The sequence below is a fragment of the Psittacula echo genome (assembly GCF_963264785.1).
Source record: "Psittacula echo genome assembly, chromosome: 13".
Taxonomy (NCBI): Eukaryota; Metazoa; Chordata; class Aves; order Psittaciformes; family Psittacidae; genus Psittacula; species Psittacula echo.
The window spans coordinates 3,704,362-3,724,673 of record NC_137749.1 but is presented as its reverse complement, the minus strand read 5'-3'; the positions used below and the strand labels follow the sequence as shown (position 1 = coordinate 3,724,673).

The window sequence follows — 20,312 nt, the reverse complement described above, 5'->3', positions numbered from 1 at the left end:
GATGCAGGGGCAGGGGCTCATACAGTCACAGCTGGAGAAGGGCTGGGTTTACCCCCCAGGGACTTGGGATCTTCAGGATGCAGGGATCCCCATCCCTCAGAAGAAAATATTCACGATGGGGTGATAGAAATACCGTGAAGCTCACCTGGGCTCCCCTCCCCTGCCAAAGCACTTGGTGAAGGGATGGGTGGTGACAGCAGAGCCTGCCCTGCTACCCCCCCAGCCCTCAGAGGTGACAACCAGGCGTTTGTTGGGGCTGAACTCATGCGCAGGGTTCACCCTGGTGTGGCTCAGGGAGTCACCAGGTTCAGAGCAGCGATGGGGACACGTGTGTGACGATGCCCCTTGCTCCTGTGCAGCCAGGCAGGATCCCGATCCGCCTCCTTCTCCCTGGGCTGGGGACTGGTGATGGCAGTGCCTGGCACGCCGGGTGCGATGCTGTTGTTGGCCATTTGCTGCAGGAGACAGCTCATTCCCCAAGCCTGAGAGATTTATGGACTGGAAAATCTTGTGTGTGACCGAGTGTGAACTGTTCCCTGGTTCCCCCTCCCCTGGATCTTCCCAGCCTTGCATCCCACGGAGCCGTTCCTTGGGGGTGCAGCGGGGGTGTGAGCTGATGTGGGTGCATTCAGCACGTGTGTTGGCATGGGGGTGCTGCAGGGGCTGGCCATGCCTGCCACACGTGTGCTGCTGAACCGTGTCCTGGTGGCACAGCTGCCTCCCCCCATGCAAGGAGGAACTGAAAGTCCGCAGGGATTCAGTGATGGCAGCGCTGTGTTCTGAGGACTTGTGTTGAACCAGGGCCTGGAAGAATCAGCAGCTTGCTCGTTCAACTGCTCCAAAGCCTGTTGTGACAGCTCCACGCTTCTCGTTTTAGCAACAGCCCCTGAGGGCAGAGGGTTTAGCTTGCACCCAGTGCCGCTGCTGCAGGGATGCCTGTGTTGGAGGCAGCCTCCCATATCAGGGACAGGCCTATCTTGCTGGATTGAGGGAGGCAGGGACACCTCATCCACACTTGCCAAATGGCTGTGTGCCAGCCAGACCAGGCCACTTGGGACCATACTTTCTGCTGATAAATCCACTTTAAGGCAATTTCCCCCCATTACATCACCAAACCCTTTCCCGAGGGATGGTGGAAGCCCTGCAGCTTGGTCAGGGGCTGGGCGAGCCCAGGGTGGGTTTCCTGGAGCCAGCAGCCTGGAGCAGGATGGTTTAATAAATCATTTCCGCCTCTAATTTCTACTTCTCTATGAAATGCCTCTCGGTTGCCAGTCGCCAGAGGGAAGGGAGGTCAGGGGAACTAGGCCTCCCCAGCATCCTCCTTCCTGCAGCTGTTGAAACAAAATCCAGAGCTATTATAATCACTGTGTCCCTCCCTCGGGTACCATGGCCCGAGCAATAGAGTTGGAGCAGTTGGGGTGCATGACCATGTCAGATGCTTGAGGAAGAGATCGCAGCATTGGTATTGCTGAGTCTTGAGGCTTCTCTGATGCCCCCATCTCCTTCATGCTCCAGCAAAATGAATCCCACCGGCTGCAAATCGCGATTGCAAATCGTGACAGTCATCATCCACGGGGAACAGGGGCTTGTTCTCACCTCCCTGCTCACTGCCTGACCCCGGGGGAGCCACTGGGGCTGTCCCACTGCTTGCAACAGGAGCCCAAACTCCCTCTGATCTCCCCGGAAAGCTTTCAGCCTCCATGGCCTCTGCAAGCACCCTGCTGTACTCTCTGCCTGCAGCGCTCTTTCCTCTTGGCCGCTCGCCCCCAGCATTGTTTCGAGGCGTTTGTTTAGGTTGGCCCAGGTGCTGCGATGAATCCGCCTCGGCGCTGAGGGGTTGTTTTGTTTTACGTCCCTTGTTTTGCAGCAGCAGCAGCAAATGCCCCGGAGCGGCCAAGAAGATAAAGATGAAAAAGAGAAAGAGAAGGAGAAAGAGGGAGAGAAGGAGGAAGACAAGCAGGACACAGAGAACGACAAAGAAGAACTGACAAAGTAAGGACAATCCCTCCCTGCCTGCTGAGGGGCTGGGGATGTGGTGGTGGGATGCAGCGTTAGGATACAGTGGTTGGACCTAACATAGTCCAGGGCTGCCTGACCCCATGCAGGACCATGTGTGCCCACTGCACCTCCTCCGCAGGCAGGGAAGAGCGGAGCCTGCTCTCCTCTTTATTCCTCATCCCCGCTGCTCCCAACCTGGAAAAACAACTCTGATAAGCTCTTTTATATATATAAACCCAATCAACCCGCAAAGCCACGCTGATCCTCCAGCTTGTTTTGCTGTTGTGAGAGCCTCTGGGAGTCAGAGAAGCAATCTGGGTGCAGCCGAGCGCGGCACTTCACCTTTAGCATTATTGATGGCAACGTGAGCGCTCCCAGATGAAGGGCTTCAGCCAGCCCTGCCTCCCTCACACCAAACAGGGAGTGTCGGAGCCGTGGCAGGGAAAGGTTGGCACGCAGACCGCTAGCTATCTGTAATGGGCTTAATACTTGGTTTAAAAGAACATCTGGCTTCATTATATCTAGGCTGCAGAGACATTTACCAGCAGGTCCTTTCAGGAAGATAAATGAGGAGGAGGCAGGGATGAATTTGAATGGTCTGGTATTAAACCTGTCTCCGTCAGGTCTCTGCGTGCACTTGGTGGTGGAGCTGCAGCCAGCTGCAGAAAGAAAGCCCCACCACAAATCACCCCACCGCCAATCCCAGCCAGGAAAAGAGCCTGCGTGTGCAAAAACAAATGCAGACCAGCTCTCCCCCCACCTCCAAAGACCCAGCAAAAACCCCTCATCCCCAAACATGTGCAGAGGAATAATTGCTTGACCTAAAAATCAGACCAACCCAACAACGGGGGTTTCTCCCTTTCCTCTCTGATTTTGCAGGGACAAGAACGATGACACATCCGGGGAAGACAACGATGAGAAGGAAACGGTCACCTCCAAGGGTCGGAAAACTGCCAACAGCCAGGGCAGGCGCAAGGGCCGCATCACCCGCTCCATGGCCAATGAAGCCAACAACGAGGAGGCGACTGCCCCGCAGCAGAGCGCGGAGCTCGGTAGGTAGCAGTGGGCATGGGGATGGGGAGATCTTGGCACAGCTTTTTGGTTGTCCTCTCTGGTGTGATGGGGCATCACCGTGCTCTGCTCCCTGCTCACAGAGGAGGGTTCTCCTTCATGGAATCCTCCGTTTCAGGGAGCAACAATGAGATTTCTCCATCTCACAAATTACCCAGTTCACCCAGATAGAGCAAAGGCATTTGCAAGCTTGGCCTGTCCTGGCTGTTAGTGTGGTTTATGGCCTCAGAGAGGAAGTACTGCAGAACAAAAAGAAGGGGTTTAGAAGCACTTTTGGCTGTGTTCATGTAGGGCTTGTGTCCCTCCTGCTCCCAGAGATGTGTTTCACTCTGCAGCAGTTTGGGCTTTGAGTGCCCTTGATCTCTGCTAAGGAGCCTGCTTTGCCATCCTGGTCTCTGCCAGTTCTCCGGCCCTCTCTGCTTCCAAACCTGCCTGGAGCTCGAGCAGCTGCAGCCTGTGGGGTTTGTGACCCCCTGGCCTTGGGAATTTAGCTGGTCCCTTCCCATCTCTGCAGCTGAAGGACATGGTGAGGGGGGCAGCGGGTCACGGCTGACGTCATGGTGTGCACTCGGGTTGCACTTGTTTAGCCCAAAAAGCAGCATTTTCCATGCTGGTCCCTAGTGCCCTGGCTAGTAAGCAGGGCTAGCAAGGACCCCTAACCCATGGCTGCAAGCATGATGCTGCTAGTCCCAGGCTAGATGGGAATTCATGGCAGCATCCGCAGCCGCGCATCAGGTGCATCTGCCTCTCACATCTGCAGCATCCGTAGTGGCCACCTTGGGAAATTGCTCATGTATTGACTTACAAAAGCCTTACATCAAGGAATTTGGCTGTTTTTCCTATACTTTACTCTTACCAAGTACAAAATTATTACTGTGCTACCTAAAGGCAGGTAAAAATAAAAGCAGGGTGACTCCTCTCGGTTTCCTTGCTCTGCAGTTTCTTGCTTGTTCTGTTCCATGTGCTATAAATCACCTGGAGGTGTTTCGCCTCCCTGTTCCTCTGCTGACAACTGGCTGAAGCCTTGATTGCGAGCGCTGTTTTCATACAGGCGATATAAATAGTTCCCGGCACAACAGAGCCCTGCTCTCCCTCTCCAACTTGTTAAGCAATGCTGCAAAGAAGCAGCAGATAATGGCAAGAACTTAGACAGGAATTCTTTTTTATCCCAGCATCTCAGAGTCCTTCATAAACTTCACTGCAAACGCAGAGAAAAAGACTTCAGACCGTGTTAAATTGGGAAGAGGGAATGGATCGATTCCAGTGACATATCTGAGCAATTGGTTTCACTTCATGTCTCTCTAATAGTGCTTTAATTTAGGTTGGCTAAGAAAGTTATTGCATTTTAAATACCAATTGAACATTAAAAAACAACACAAAACCATATTGTGGTTTAACTGCAGCGTGCCGGAGCTCCCCGTAGGCATCTGTTTCATAACTGAGCAACCTCAGTAAATACCATCAATCAAAGCAAACGGGCCGTTTCTTTGACATTTCTTTCCCATACAATAACAGGGATCCTCCAGCTGGGCGAGGGGCCTTGCAGCATGTTGGGGACACTCTCTTTTACGTAAACCAGCATCGTGGCCCGGGCTCTGCCCGCGGCCAGGTCTCCATTTCCCTCCCTCTTGGCCAGCATCCCAAGGGGAAAATGCATTTTCTAGGGGGAGGCTTTGACCTGCATGGACTTCCAGGAGGTGGCACCTGCAGTTGTGCTCAGCCAGCTGTGAAGGAGATGCCACTTCCCAATGCAGAGGGCATCAGAGCCCACATTGCCCTCTCACAGGGTCTCAGCTTCTTATAGAGCTTCTTGGAAGATGCTTCCTTCTCTCCTTACCCATATCCTTTATCCTGAACCTATCAGCCTGTTTTCCATTTTGAAAGGACACTGTCAAAACATCTCTCATCACTGTTGAAATAATGCTTCGCCTGTTGTTTGGAGTAATAACCCCTTGGCAGCCTGAGCCGGAAATCTGTTTCCTTACCAAGTTGCTTTTTGCCTCTGACTCACACTCTGGTTTGTTATTGTACTGTTCACTCTAGTGCCAGGCTGCCAACAGGACTGTTGCATAGTGAAGGCTTTATGCAGGGCTTCGGTGTCCCCAGCACTGTGCCTGGGATGGGGGAGAGGAGGAGCCTCAGGTGCTGACATCCCTCTCCTGGCTGGAGCAGCACATCCCCTTGTGATGGGTGCTGCTCTGGGGGAGCCCTCAGTATGGGTGGAAACGGCTCTGAGCTGTCCAAGAGCCTGGTGATGGCACGGTCAAGCATGGCCAACTCCCTTGATGGATGCGGTCAGCCAGTCACCACCGTGGTGATGCTGTTCCTCCGTCTGTGCCGAGGGTGACGGTCCCTCCCTGCGTCTGCCACTTCCAAAGCACACAGCCAAAGCCAGCTCCGTCTTTGGTGCCTGTTGTTGGTGGGCCAGAGTGCGTGGCACCAAATCAGCAGGAAATCTGCTGCCACCCTCAAGCCATCTGGCTTCTCTTCCAGTCCCAAAGTAAAGGTTTTGCATCACTGAGACATGTCCCAGGAAGGGTGCTATGCATGGGTTACCGTGGTGTGGAAAAGACTTGAGAACCTGCACCACAACAGCCTTCCCTGCAGGAGTACTTACGCACCACACAGCTTTTTGTTGTGCCTGTAGGGAACAGGGCATAGGATGGGGTTTGGGCATTTGGGTATCTCTGAGCTCCCCGGACTTGCGGGTTCCCCCTCACAACTGACTGCTTTCTTTTTCTTCCTCCTTTCCAGCTTCTCTGGAGATGAATGAAAGCTCTCGCTGGACTGAAGAGGAGATGGAGACAGCTAAAAAAGGTGAGCCATTTGTTTTCTTGCTGCTATTTGTTCCGCTGGAGCTAACGCGGCAGTCAGGGATGGATGGTGTCTGAGTGCTGCAGTCGGTGCAGGGTTGTAGCCCTGAGCTGTGGGGCTGGATTCTGCCTGTCCTGTTGCTGGTTTGCTCCCAGTGAGACTCAGAAGTTGTTTGGGAGAGGCAGGCAATGATGTGCCCAGCCTCTCCAGCCCTGTGCTGACACCAGGGATGTCTGGGCTGTGGCTGGAGCCTGGCCTGTCCTGCGAGGCAGGAGCTGGTCATAGGAAAGCAGGAAGGCACCTTGCTTGGTGCTTATTGCAGCTTCTGGTGCTTGTAGCACGACGTGCAGCTTCACCCCTCTCTCCGGAGGTTTGTGCTGTTGGTGTGATGTGTTCCAGACGTTCTCAAAGCATTCACAGCTCTGGGGCTTGGGGAGAGGATGGTGAACCCCAGCACTCCGCAGCCACGTGTCGGGGAGCTCACAGTGCCGGGCTGCGGGCAGCGTGGGGTGACTTTACATCCTGGAGCTGATTCAAAGCCTTTGCTGAGACCGTGTTTAAAAAGTGCTGAGTGTAGCAGAGCCCTTCTTGCCACTTCCCCTCCTCGTGCCGCTCCTGCGCCAGCTCTTTTCGCGGCTTTCACTTCTTTGCCAAAGTCACGTCCTGTTGATGGGCTGTCGAGCTCGTGTCCCCAGCCCGTGCATCCCACTTCCATCGCTGCCGGCTCTCCTGGCCCGGTGAGGGCTGTAAATGGGAAATTAAAATGGAAATGAGTGTGCCATGTGGGGATGGCAAAGGCAAACAGGCCTGTTAGCAGGTTCGGCTCGCCTTGGAAAATGCACCTGCTGCGGCAATGGTGATTACACGTTCTGGAGCGCCGGCTGCCCAGGTGCCGGTGGGAGCCGTGGGCTTGGATTACTTTGCCTGTGAATATCCCAAAGTGTTTGGCTCACTCCCCTTTAAGCTGTTCCAACCCTCTTTACAAGCCGGTGCCAATCCTGCGCGTCGCTGAGCGTGGCTCTCTATAGACACAAAACTTAATAGATAGACTTTAATCAACCCAACTGGCCCGGGGCCAGGCAATGGGGTGAGCAGGTGCTGAGCAGGGGAGGGTCGTTGGAAGGATTTTATCCGGGCGCTGCTTTGTTTTGGAGATCTCATCTGGTTGTTTAAAAGTGCCTCTTGCTGTTTTATGCTGGAGGTGCGCTTAAGGAGTCTTAAAACCAGCTGCCAAAGCCTGCGTGGAGGAAGGATGAGGTGTGGGAGCACGTAGCATTATTCCAGCCCAGGGGCCAGGACGAGGCAGGGAGATTTGCTGGTGTAAAGCCCGATTGCTGATGTTTTCCCCCTCCGTTACAACCTGGGAAACCGAGATTGCAACACCAGACTTGTGCAGAGAAGCCAAATTCCCCTTTGCCAGGAAGCAGACGCTTTAATGCTTCAAACTGGCTCTGTTTGGCATTTCCAGGGACCGGTGCAGTGGAGCCTTCCAACTGCAAACTGCAAAGGCTGGAGGTAACCTCAGAGGCTGGAGGAGGCGGTGGGCACCCAGCACAGAGACATGGGCACTATCCTTCTCACTGTAAGGACTCAGCTGTTAAAAGCTCTTCCCTGGTGCCGGTAGCAGCCTGAGCCCACAGTGGCTGGTTCAGGGACTTAAACAAGATGTGAGTCCTACGGAAAATCAGCCCTAACGCCCTGGGGTGCTTGGGCCGATGAGGACGGTGTCCTCTGCTCCCAGTGCCCACCAGCAGGGAGATCAGCCTGGCCTTGCCGCTCACCCCTGGCATTCTCATGCATGGCATTAAACCCCATGTTGTTCCTGTAAGGGGAAACAGGTGTGGGACAGTGAGATGCCAGGGTTGTCGGCTCTGCTTCAGAGACACAGAGCTGCATGGAGAGTTCCAAGCGGGAAAAGGCAGGACTGTGTCTGTCGGAAGAGACAATAAAGGGGAGCACCATGTTATTAAAGTTAACTAGGGGAACAAAAACCTAGCGAGAGGAAAGTTCTTGCTTAATGACACTTTTATTACACAATAAACTTTGATTCACCAGTCTGTCAGAATGTGCAGAGATTGCTGTAATGACAGGGGAGCGTGTTCTCCTGGTACTGCCTCCCTGCACCGCTGCCGTGATCCTGAGAGCAGGAGGTTTTGATTAAGCGCCCGGTGTTGCAGGGCTGAACTTGATGAACCGGGAGGTTCCGGCATGACCTTTGTGAGTCTGTGAAGTCTGCTCTCTCTTCTCGCCCCAGTCTGGGTTTTCCCCTTGACATCTAACAAGTGGTTTTGTTCTTTGTAATGAGGCAGTGTGGAAACGGCAGTTTCTTGCACACCTGAGGTGTTCCCAGCCTTGCTGAGGAGGTTCTGTGCTTCTTGCTCTTGGGGCAAGGCCAGCCTCTGGCTCCTTATGGCTTTTCCTGGGCCTTTTGGGATGGATTCAGCATGATGAGGCAGTGGAGGGTTGGGCATGAATGTAAAAAGCTGATGACAGAGAGTTAAATAACCCATCAAGACTCCTGAATAGTTCATTTTGGGTATATGTAAAATATTTCCTTGGATACAGAAGATATTCTTTCAAGGGCTGATTTTCAGTTCTGACAACAACCGACTCAGTGAGATGAGTTTTGGACTGACCTGAACCATTTTTTTTCCAGTCTCATTCTGTTCATGAAACTAAAGTGGATTATTTTAAACAAAATATACTTATTTCTTCAGATTAACACACACCCAACCCCACTGCCACAAAAGCCCTCAGGATCTCCCATCACCTTTAAAACGCAGCTGCCCTTCAGCACACTGTCTCATGGCACAGGATCCTTCTGGAGCCTGAGTGTGTGCTCTTCAAACCCTCATTTGGGCTTGCACCAACCTGTGCTGGTCGCTGTGTGTTGTCCCTCTCTCTGGCTCTGGGGTGGGATGTTCCTTGAGGTTCCCCACTTGGGTGCTCTCCATCCAGGCTGGGTGCACCCAGAATACAGGATCTGCCTGCTCTGAGCAAGCCATGTGTTTGCCATGGAGTTTGTACAAGTGACACGGTGGAAATCATCGGGATGGGGTGGATTGTGTGCCACAAGGGCAGAACTGCATCCAAGGCATTAACTGACCCTACTGCTTGCCCTGGAAGAGCTGTGATCAGCTGCAATCCCATCCCAACATCCCAAGCTGGAGCTTTGCTGCTCTTCAGGCAGGGAGTTATCCCGAGATAGTGTCTGTAGTGCTCCTGCTTGCTGTTCTCCCAGAGCTGTGCTTTCTGCGGCTGTTGGCTGAATGTTTCTTGAGCGTGTAGGAGCAAACTGCGAGGATTTGCTTAGTGAGTGTCAGTGAATGAAACACAAAAGGCCTGTCAGGGGGAACTGCTGGGTAATTACTATAATTTACAGCCTACATTTTAATTTTGAGCGTTATTTTCTCAACAATAAGGGAGCAGGAATAATATCCAAACCAGGTGAAGGCAGAGAGCTGGGCCCACAAGGAGCAGCTGCTTCACGTGTGCTCACTGCCTTGTGCTGGAGACTCCAGTGCCCCCAGCCAGACCAGAGGGGATGGCATCTCTCAGGGAGGAGGCTTCCCGTCCCCTTGCAGGGTCACAGGATGGGGACACAGCACACAAGGAGGGTTGTGGTACAAGGGAGCGAGCTGGGCAGGACTGTGGTCAGGGCACAGGCTTGACGCAGCAGAAGGTTGATGCTCAGAAGCGGAGACCTGGGAACTGAAGGTTCCCAGCCAGGGCTGGTGGAGCAGGAAGATAGCACTAGAGCCGAGCTGGGTCCCAACTCCATGTCCGTGCCTCGTTTGGTGGCACTGCCTCCCTATGGAGAGGTGGCAAGATATATGTGAAGACTGTTGGGAGCTCCTTCGTGGCCATGAAGCACATCAGAAACATGGTTGCATCCAGCCACTGAAGAAGAGGTCCATCAGGAGCATGACAGGCGGTTTTCAAGGAAGGAAGAACATCACCCATCATTGCAGCGAGATCACACCGAGCTGCCTGCCTGCATGATGGTCCCTCTGGCGATGCTTCCAGCACCTGCAGGGACATGGGCTTCCCTCTGCGCCCTGTCCTCACTGCTCTCCTTAGGAATCCAGTGCTCATCCAGCTCTGCCCTCACTGACTCCATGGACCTGGAGAAGTTACCTTCCTTGGGCATCAGTTCTCCTATGTGCTGCAAAGCACCCCAAGATCAGTGGAGGAAGGCGATGCTGCAGTGCACTAATTCATCTTAGCAACGCCAACCATGCTGTCGGGATGCATTGGGTTCCAAAGTGCCAATCTTTTTCCAGGATGGGGTTATAGCATGTTTTGGCTGTCCTATAGTGAGAACTGCCTCCATCCTTGCTCCCAAGAGGTTTCATGGGTGCAAGAGGGGCTGGAGGATTGCATCAGGTACCATCAGGCATAGGGGAATGAGATCACTTAGTTCTTCCCCTGTAACCTTGATCTGATAATCCATGAGCACCCATTAAGGGACCCTTTTACGGACTCCCTCCACCCTTCCCGAGCCTCGAATGGAGCAGGGCAGCCGTACTGGAGAGCCTTGGAACGCTGCAGAGAGACGATGGGGCATAAGCTGATGGCCCCTGCTGCCCCTCCGGTTTCTCCTCTGCACTCCAAGATGTTCTTCAGGCTTCTCTCCCTTCCACCCTCTGCTTCCTGGTACCGGAGCAGAAGCCCCAGTTCACCCATAGTGAGACCGATGCCAATCCTCTCCCTATCCCTCCTTCACCGGGGCAGCAGGACCGAGGTGTGCCCGGGTGCCATGGCATCCCGCCAGCGTGCCACTGGGCTCGCCAGCGCGCACATCTCCAAAGAAAAGCGCCTTTGATTCACTTGAGAGCGGAGGAAACTATTAGCCAAGCTTTGTTTTCCTGGATCCCTCCCCCTGCCGCTGACATTCAGACGAGAGCGAGGGAGACAGAAAGTGAGAGAGGGAGGCGGGAGCGGGTGCCAAGCGGCCGCACCCCTTGTCAGCTTGGGTCAGCGCCACGTTCGTTATTAATGCTCTGTCTAGAGGTCACATTCAGATGCAACGAGCCCTGGGTCAGCCAGAGGAACAGATTAGAGCTCGCTCGCTGCTCCGCCACATACCGACGGCACCGGCTCCCCGTCCGCGGGCTGGCAGGAGCGGAGCCGCGGCGCGCAGCCGGCTGCTCCCTCCCCTTTGCCTTGCTCCTGCCTTTTTTTCCTCTTGTTTTTAATTATTATTATTTCTTGGCAACGTCTGGCGTCTCCTGAAGCCGCGCAGCCTCCCCGTAGCCCTGAGCGAGGAGGTGAGATAGGGGAGAAAACACTGGAGGCGCTTCCATCCACGTTAAACAACCGCGGCTGCAGCGGGTTGGAACGCTCCGGCGAGCCGGAGGAGCGCAGAGGACGCCGGAGGGAAGAGCGCTGGGGCCGGAGCATGTGTTCCCACCAACTTCTGCCATCGGGGTCAGGAGGCTTCCGCCTGTGACCTGGTTTCCAGCCCCGGAGCCCACTAGCTCGCCGCTCTCGGCCGCCCATGGCTCTGAAATCCTCTCGCCCCCAGGATTTAAGGAACCGGCTTTGCTTTCTTCTCTGTCTCCGGCTGCTGCGAGGGAGCGAAAGCAAAATGCGTGGGGAGGGTGTGAGCGGAGCACTCGCAGCGCTTCGCAGCGGGCTGCCGTGCCCGGGGGGGCTTTGAAGAAGTGCCCCGACGCCCGCGTCCTTCCCAGCCTGCCCGCTGCACGCTCCGGGCACGCTCCCTGCCCGCCGGCGCCGGACCCGGAGCACGTAAGTCCCGGCGTTGGGGTCCGAAGGATGGGGTTAACCTCAGGGGTTGCGTTGTAGCTGCGTGCCTGCGGGCAGCCCCTGCGTCCAGAGCCCCCGCCCCAGCCTGCGCAGCCTGCCTTAAGATCTGATAACTCAGTTAGTCATAGTTTCAGTTGCGCTGCGGAACCGAGGGCTGAGCGGTGCCGAGGCGGGCTGGGGAGCACGGCGCAGAGGCTGGGGGGTGCAGAGGCTCCGTGCTGGCGGAGCTCAGCAAACCAGGGTGCCTGGCAAGCCGAGGGCTTACTGGCAGATCTCGGGGTGTCTCGGTTGGTCCCTCCCCAGATGATTGCAGTGTGGGTGCAGGTGCTGCTGTTTTGCTCTGGGTTTCATGTAAAGGGAAGAGCTGGGCTGCATGCCGGGTCCCGCAGGCAGGGGCTGCAGCAGCTTCCTCTTCATGAGCCCAGCACGGACACAGCCACCTGCCCTGTGGCTGCAGGCACCTCAGGGGAAAGGGCAGCCAGGAGCTGGCATCACCCGCGGCTTGCAAAGGTCACACCGTGCTGGGGACTGTTTGCACTGGCATCCATCACCCCCCAGCCCCGAGCTGTGCTGTGCCGCATCCCGCTTCCCGGATGGCACAGCATCTCGCCCTCTGGAGCTGCCAGTGTTGCAGGGCTTCGCCTGGGGGGCAGCAAGTGACGCCCCGGCTGTCACACTTGGTGCGGGGCCACCAGCGCTGTGATGAGCAAAAAGGGGTTGAGCTGCTTGTTTGCTTTGGACAGCAGCGATGGGTTGCGACACAGGGGGTAGGTTGTGACACAGGGGACTGTCCTGTGTTCCCCTGCAGCTTGCTGCAACAGTGGGGGGAGGACTCCCACCCCGGCTTGTTATCTGTCATGGTTGGTGGCCGGACGTCCCTTTTTGTGTTTATTGTTGTATCTGAGAAGTCCCAGCTTGCCAGCGGGGTGATGGAGGTCGTGGGTTTGGCTTAAGCGAGGCTGGGAGTTGCAGAGTTAAAGCTCAAACTTGTTTCTTGGCTTGCCACAGCCTTTTGTGGTGCTCAGCGCTGTGTGATGCCTGCTTCTTTACGTGCAATTTGATAAGCCCTGGTGCTGGGACCGGGCAGGATACAGGCACCGGCTGGATGTTAACTCCTGCTGTGCTGGGTACTGCTGGGATTATCCAGGATGTGGGAAGCAGAGAGGGGGGGTTTCATCTCTCCTGGGGTCCGTGGTGCTGGGCTCACACATCCTGGTGGAGGTGTGTCCCTCTGGCTCTGATTGCTTGTGTTTGTGCTGAGAACAGTCTGTCCTAGGGTGGGTTTGTTGTTGGGCTGAAGCAGAGGTTGGGCTGGCACTTAGGTCTGAGCCGGTGCTTGTGGCAGAGCCACGTAGAAGCCTGAACGTAGGACTCACCGTGGTCCTGAGCCCCAAGACATCAGAGCAGCCAGGGGAGGGGTTGGGGATGAACAACAGAGATACTCAGTCATTGCCTCTTCCCAGGCTCTGTGATTGGTGGCTTCTGGGCAGAAAACCCCATAACAAAAGAGGATGATGCCCGTGGCAGGTTCTTCCCCTGCTGGTTTTCATCTTGAAGTCACCTTTTGCGGCAGTACCTTGCCCCTGGGCTCAGGCTCTGCATCCTGTGCGGGGGTGCTTTGGTGCAGGGGAGGATCAGGGGAGTTGTTGGCCTGATCGTGGCATCATGTGGACAGCCAAGATCCAGCCAGACCGGCAGGACCCAGCTGGACTGGCAGCATCTGGCAGGCTGGTGGCAGCTCCTGCTCCACTGGGCACCATGGGAAGCACCAGCCATGCACCAGGAAGGACTGCTGGCAATGGGGCTTTATTTCCCAGCAAGCCTGGATGATGCCCACCTGGATCTTGTCCAGGAGCCTGGGATGGAGGCACCAGGGCGCCACTGTGCCTGTGTATGTGCTGTGGTTGTGAGCTGCAGGACCAGGGGTGCCCAAGACACCCCTGCAGAGCCTGCAAGGACACAGGGTGCTGACTTGTTCCTTCCTCCTCCTCTTCCTCCTCCACCCTGCTGGGTTGCCCCAGCGCTGGCAGGAGCCTCATGCTTGGGTGGCACCATCTGGCCAGGATTGCCAGCCCTTGGCATGATGCCTGACCTGGGAAGCTGGTTGTGCTCATTGAGCCTGTGATCAGCACTAATCCGCAGCACACCTCTTCCCAGCCCAGGACATCACCTGGGTTTCCCTGCCTGGGATCTTCCTTCCCGTCCGTAACAGGACCTCATGCTCCAACCCCCTGAACTGCCTTGTCTTACCCTGCTCAGTGTCATCACTGGGGTACAGGAGTGTGGGAAGAGCCTTTGCTTCATGCTAGGGACTAAGAGGTGTTGTCCTAAGTTGTCCTGGTCATGCCAGCGCCTCCTGCGGCCATCCCAAGGGGACGGGAGCACTGCTCACCTTCCTGACTGCGTGGTGGCTGGCCGAGACATGGCTGTGGGATGTATTTTGTTCCAGAGGTTGTTAGCATAGTGCCTTTTTTCCCTCTTGGAAAGAAAAACAGCCTCTTCTAGGCCAGGGGATGACCTACGAAGCCATTCGGACGGGTGCTAGTGATCATATTGTTCCTGTGGAGTTTGGCTTGTGCAGGGGATGTTTCCCATCCTGTGTGGATAATGCTGCCATTATGCAAGTGTATCTGGTGTAAAAGCCTTGTTCTCTGTCCACAGGTCTCCTTGAGCATGGGCGGAACTGGTCGGCCATTGCCAGGATGGTGGGCTCCAAGACGGTGTCACAGTGCAAAAACTTCTACTTCAACTACAAGAAGAGGCAGAACCTGGATGAGATCCTACAGCAACACAAACTGAAAATGGTGAGAGCCCCATCGCAGCCTACACCGGGCAGTGTCGATCTTTCCCAGCAAGGGCTTGTGTGCTTCCCACATCCAAGCGGGGGAGCCTTTATTGTCTTGGAGGGAAAGCTCTGGGGAGCGGGAAGTGGTGCAGGAGAGGGTTGCCCACCCATCTGTCCCTGGGAGGTCTGGAGGAGGGAGAGCTGCTGTGTGGGAGATGCCTGGGCATCTGAAGTGCGGCTGGTACGCAGGGAGATAAGGAGCAGCAGGAGGAGCAGGGCTGCTCCTTGTTAATCCAGGACATGAGCTCAGTCCTGGCTGCACAAATACTTTGCTGCTGGTGAGGTTGTGCTGTTCCACCCTGGGAAGGCCATACAGCTCTGTGCCTTGCAGGTACCCTGGTTACCTGGTAAACTGCCAGTTTGTCCCAGAGGAATTCTGGGGTTTAGGACAAAAAGGTTGGTCCCAACATGGATGTAGCTTCTCTTTGGGGCTGCAAGCAGATTCACACATCCCTCCATGCCTCAGATTCTTCATCCAGAGGGGCTCATGCTGCTTCTTTCCTAGCATGTGGTGCAGAGTGTGAATGAAGAGGGGCTTGCTTGGTGTTCTGAAGATAGGATGGACTGCTAAGAGCAACTTAAGCATTATAATTATTTCATTTGTAGAGTATCCTGGGGTTCCCAGTTTCTGGCTAATAGAATTCACATGGCTAAACCCCCAAGGGGTGCTTTGAAAATGCAAAGGACAATGTTCAATGCAGGAATCTCTCCAAGCAAGCTATTACAGCAGGAGTAAAAAGACAGACAGGAAAACATTCAATGACTCACCCAGGAATTTAATATCCTAGTCAGTCTATAGGAATGAGAGAAAGAGAAGACATCGGCGATTCTTTATTAATTCTCTCTGCACAGACACTCCTGTGTTCCCATGTTTCACCCAATTGTTTTTAGAAACAAAGCAAACAAACTATAGAAAAGACCCCCAAACCGATAGAAAGGCTGGGATGAAATGTGCATCAAGCCCTTGGAATAGAAAATGTTCCATCAGAAAGAAATCATTGTTCATTACTGGGAAGAATCTGAAATCAGCTCATACAGCTTAACTGGCAGTGCAACCGGTGTGTGTTCATTTACTGCGCTTCATAATGTTGCAGAAATTATATCACGGAAGTGTTTTTCTGCAGAGCCACATTTTTCCCTGCATCCGTCCCTCCAAGGCAGCCGCTAGACTTCTCCAGTCTAATTGCTCACTCTCACTTGCAGTTTATATCAGCATCATCATTTTAGGGTTTGAGCATTGGAGGCTATGGGATTCGGTTGTGGAGAAGAACAATGAATGTTCAGCTGTTATTTATTGTGCTCTATTGTTTTGTGGCAACAGCAGATGCCAGAAAGCTGAATAAAGTAAAAGAACAACTGAGATTAAATTGCCATAGACCTTCCTTCCTGACTCCTAAATATATTCCCGACCAAACCAAGCCTCCAAATCTCATCCTATACCCAGTAGTCATCCGTGACCTCTGCAGAGGGAGCATGTGGTGAGGCAGCGTGGCATCTCCTAGTTCTTCCATGACATTCCCAGGTTATTCCTTGACCTCCCCACCACCAGCTATTGCTGATGCTGTGTGGAGAAACACAGGGGCTCTGCTTTTCTTCCTCTCGCTTAATGAGGGTAAACTTAATTAGCAGATCTCACTTGTTTCCCACATGGGGCTCATTAATACTGCAGCTTCCTCTTCCAGGTAGGTGTGACAGTGAGTTTCAGCAGTGTGCAGGTGACTTGGAGTTGCTGTGGGGACAGGCAAGGAGCAGTGACGGGTGTGGGATGGGAAGCAGAGCCTTGTAGGGTCCCTCTGTCCCCGAAGTGTGGTACAGAGCATGATGTCCCCATTCCCTGTGCTGGGACAGTCCTAGGTGGGATGGGGCTGTGTGTTTTAGAGGCTTCTTGTCCTCTTGTGTGCTGGCCAGAGCCCAAGGAGCTCTGGGGATGGGGGAATCCTCCCTCTGAGCATACAGGGAGCATCCAGCATTAGGAGAGAGAAGGGTTTGGGTTGCAACGGGCAAAGGTGTGTGGCATGGTGATGCTCTTTTTCCACCTCTCCAGAGCCCGCATGGCCCATACACTCCTATGTGCCATGTTTGGGGTTTTAATTTGAAGACCCATCTTTTTCCTGGAGAGGTTCTTACCCCGGAAAGGAGCATGCAGGGGCTGAGGAGCTGTGTCAGCACACGCAGCCCCATTTTTCCTCTTTCCTGAGCTGCTTAGCATTCACAAGACCCTTGTCCAGCCTGTTTGAGGAGGGAAATTCCACTTTGGTCCTAGCTCAACAGAGCTGGATGCTGCAGATCCTCACCCTCCTCCCTTTCAAGCACCTCCATGGATCAGGGTGTCCTTGCCAGCCAGCTGCACCCGTGGGACAAGCAGCCTGTTACTGCTGGGGCAGGGTCAGGCTACCTTGAGGCTTCGCTTTATCTGCTCTGCTGTGTGTTTTGGCTTGGGTTCACTGCTGAGCACTCGGCTGTGGCCCAGGCATCAGCGTCACTTAGCCTTGAAATTCTGCATGCTGCGCTCTCTAGTATCAGTGTTTGAGGAAAGCAGAGCTTTGGGATGCACAGTGTCCTTCGAGCTGCTCTTTTTGTTAGGGGTTGCAGATTAGGCACTGTCTTCACCGAGACCTCTTGGCTGTGTGATTATCACTTTAGTGTAGTGGTTGCTGGGGCTTGTTTTGGCTTGTGCAGCGAAGATGGGTGAGTTGTTCCGAAGCTGGTCCTGCTTGAAGGACGAATCCTTTGGACCAGTCTGAGCAGCGTTTCTTCAATTCCTTGCTTTTTTGAGCGGTGTTGGCTTTGCACAGCAAAGCTGCTCTGGGAGGACAGCCGGGTGGCATCTTCTTCTGGAGGGTGAACAAGTCTGCCTTGCTTTGGTGCAAAGCCTTGGCCTTAGGATAGGGAACTGAGACCCTCCTCAGCACAGTGGCAGAGAAGTCCTGCCTGTGGGGTCACCACTGCCTCTTCCCATTGCTGCTGGCTGCTTCTGTGGCAGGGCATAGGAGTCACTCTGTGGTTAGACCTAGTCCTGGTGCAGTCTCAGATACACATCGTTATGTCACATCAGTCTGGCACTGCCAGGTCCTGCTCTTAGGAACGGCTGATGCTGATGGGAGGTACCCATAATGATGTCTCCGTGTCAGTAAGAGGGTTTGGAAGCTGTTTTGGCTGTTGCTGCCACATCAGATGGTGAGTACAAGGAGAGACCAAATTTGTCGGGGTGGCTGCTCTGCCTGCGAGGTAGAAAACCAGGGAGATGTGCAATGAACTTGAGTGGTGGGAGGCAGTGCCCAGTGCCTGGGAGGTGAGGGAAGAGCTGCCCATCCCTGCCAGGCTGGGAGTCAGTGTGGTGGGGCTGGCTGGGTACCTGGTACCTGGGAGGGCAGCGTGGAGGAGCAGGCATGCAGAACCCCTCATGCTGGGTTCAGTGGCCTTGCTGTGCACAGCCCATCTCCTCAGTGGTCTGGGTGAGGCAAACTGCAGAAGTCCTGGATGCTCCTGCAAAAGTACCTGGTGTCAGGTAGGGAGTAGAGACCCCCATGAGCAGGTATAGCACAAAGTGAGCATCAAAGTGCTCATAGCAGATGGTCCTGGCACCTTCCCCTGGCCTTGCTGGTAATTGCTTGGATTAAGAGTATGTTATAAGACAGGAGATGCCTGGTCCCAGGCAGTGCTCACAGAGGCACTTTTATGTCTGCTGCAGTGTTGGTTAGGATCCCATGTCAGCTGTGGGAGCCCCGTGATTGATTACGGAGGCAGAAAGGGACCCCTTTCCTGGGCTGGGTGCCAGGAGCAAGACTGCACGAGGGGGCTGGTGCTGTTAGCATTAGAAGAGGTGGTGGCTTGAGCATATCTCTAGATGTAGCTGGGATCTGCTGCCTGGATTTCACATCATTTCCCTAAATACCAGCAGTGGTGCTTGCCAGGAGAGGGACCAACAGTGCCTCCAGGGCAGCTCATTGACAGCCCCCAGGCCCTGGCCAAGTAGGGTGCTGAGGCAGAGGCTGGTTCCCAGCTAATTCCCCAGCGAGGAGCCTGCTCCTGCCCGCGGCTGAGTCACGGACCCATGAGTAAGAGGCAGAGAAGTCTTTGCCATAGTAACGTCAGCGCTTTGTCACCACATAAGCGTGATGGGGAACTGCTGCTTCAGACAGAAACGTGCGAGTGCTGAATCGGTGCTGGGGCAGAGGCGCAAACACTGGCACTGCCTGGACATCGCCGCTGGGATGGGGTGAGGGCATCACGGAGCTCTGCCTTTCTCCCACTGCTGCTCTGAGCCTCTACAGAGCCCTTCCTCAAGTGCCTTTTTCCCCTCTCTCCTGCTCAGCTTGATAAAAATAGACTTTGAGCAAGCAGCGTTTCCAAGCAAAAAGCAGTTGTATTTGTTTGTTTTATCTGGAAGTTTTCTGAAGGGTTGAAAAGTTGCCGGGGGGTGTGGGGGGGAAGAGAAGAGAGGGGAAGGGGGGAGCAGCTCTTCCCAGCACAGAAGTCCAGCAGCAAAGTTAACGTTTCCACCATGGCTTTATCTTTTCATCCATGTAAATAAACATCCTACACGCGTCATTCTTGTGGGGTTTGCAGGGAGAGCCGGAGATGATGGGCCTGTTCCTACTGGTAATATTTACTCAAGCAACAAGAGCAGGAAACAATAGCAAAGCTGAGACTTTTCCTTTGGGTCGGTGGGAGGGAGTAGCTGCCTGCACCCTCATGGCTGTGGCACGTGCCCCAGCGAGCAGGGACGGGGCTGTCTCAGGGCAGGATGGGGGCACCATGCAGCTCACCTTTGGGTTGCTGTGCTGCATGGACCGTTCCCAGCATGGGAGGCAAAGTCCTTTGGCAGCACCGGCCCGGAAGGCTGGTGAGTGAAAGTGCTGGTTGGGGTATGCGGGGCATCAGCTTCATTATCTGCGGATGAGTGTCAGGCCGTGGCCTCTCATGTTTGTGTAGCTGCAGGTAGCGCCTGGAAGTGCGCAAGATGAACACGTCGTGTGTGCGTGAGGAGCGGGCACGGGACCACCAGCCTCTGCCAGCCCTGTGCTGGTGACTTCTCTTTGTGTGTCACTTGTCCTCCTGTCCGTGACATTGCTGCTGTATAGGCTCAGTGACACCTGAGGCTGGAGCTCAGTGTGGAGCCAGGCTGGCCATTGCATGTTGAATGATGGTGAGCCCGGGCTGCCGGGCTTTGAGCAGGCAAGGCCAGTCCCAAGGGCTGATAATGGCAGTGGGGAGGGCCATGGCAGCGTTGGCATTTCTCTTGGCCCTTTGGGCAGGACCGGTGCTCTCTGCTCCCACACAGCTCCCCATGGGCTTTCCTTCTCACCATTCTCTGCCTCTTCCCCAGGAGAAAGAACGGAACGCCAAGAGGAAGAAGAAAAAAGGGACCGCCGTTCAAAACGAAGAAGCCACCTTCCCTCCCGCAGCCGAGGACGAGGAGATGGAGGTGTCAGGGACGAGCGGAAACGAGGAGGAGATGGCCGAGGAGACGGAAGGTGAGCTCAGGTCTCTTGGCTTTGCTGCATGGTTACAGCAGAGGCAACACATGAAGCCTCTCCAGGGCTGCAAATGTCAGTGCTCGCAGGGGGTCACATCTGACACCCCAGAGCCACACCGACGTGACAGCATCCCGGAGCATGAGGTACTCGTGGTATTTTGGATGCCTCTGGATTGCACGCTTGTGACGAGTGTCCTGGATCACTGCCCTCCTCCTGTGTCTGTCTGGATGGTTATTTTTGGGAGCCCTTTGGTTTCTGATTTCCATCAGCATGTTCTCTACATGCTCCCTGCTTACCAGGGCCTGGCATGCTTGAATGCTCTTGTTAAATCGCAT

General features: G+C 54.7%; 1 protein-coding gene across 1 annotated transcript in view; it reads left to right on the top strand.

Moving 5' to 3' along the window:
- The window catches only part of NCOR2 (nuclear receptor corepressor 2), a gene marked incomplete at its 5' end in the record, with an annotated part of 161,738 nt that overhangs the window by 100,451 nt on the left and 40,975 nt on the right, over positions 1–20,312 (top strand). The window contains 5 exons of the mRNA XM_080629008.1: positions 1,868–1,992; positions 2,878–3,050; positions 5,824–5,886; positions 14,314–14,456; positions 19,827–19,974. Of these exons, the coding sequence (XP_080485134.1) occupies positions 1,868–1,992; positions 2,878–3,050; positions 5,824–5,886; positions 14,314–14,456; positions 19,827–19,974 (652 nt within the window). The remainder of the gene's footprint in view (positions 1–1,867; positions 1,993–2,877; positions 3,051–5,823; positions 5,887–14,313; positions 14,457–19,826; positions 19,975–20,312) is intronic.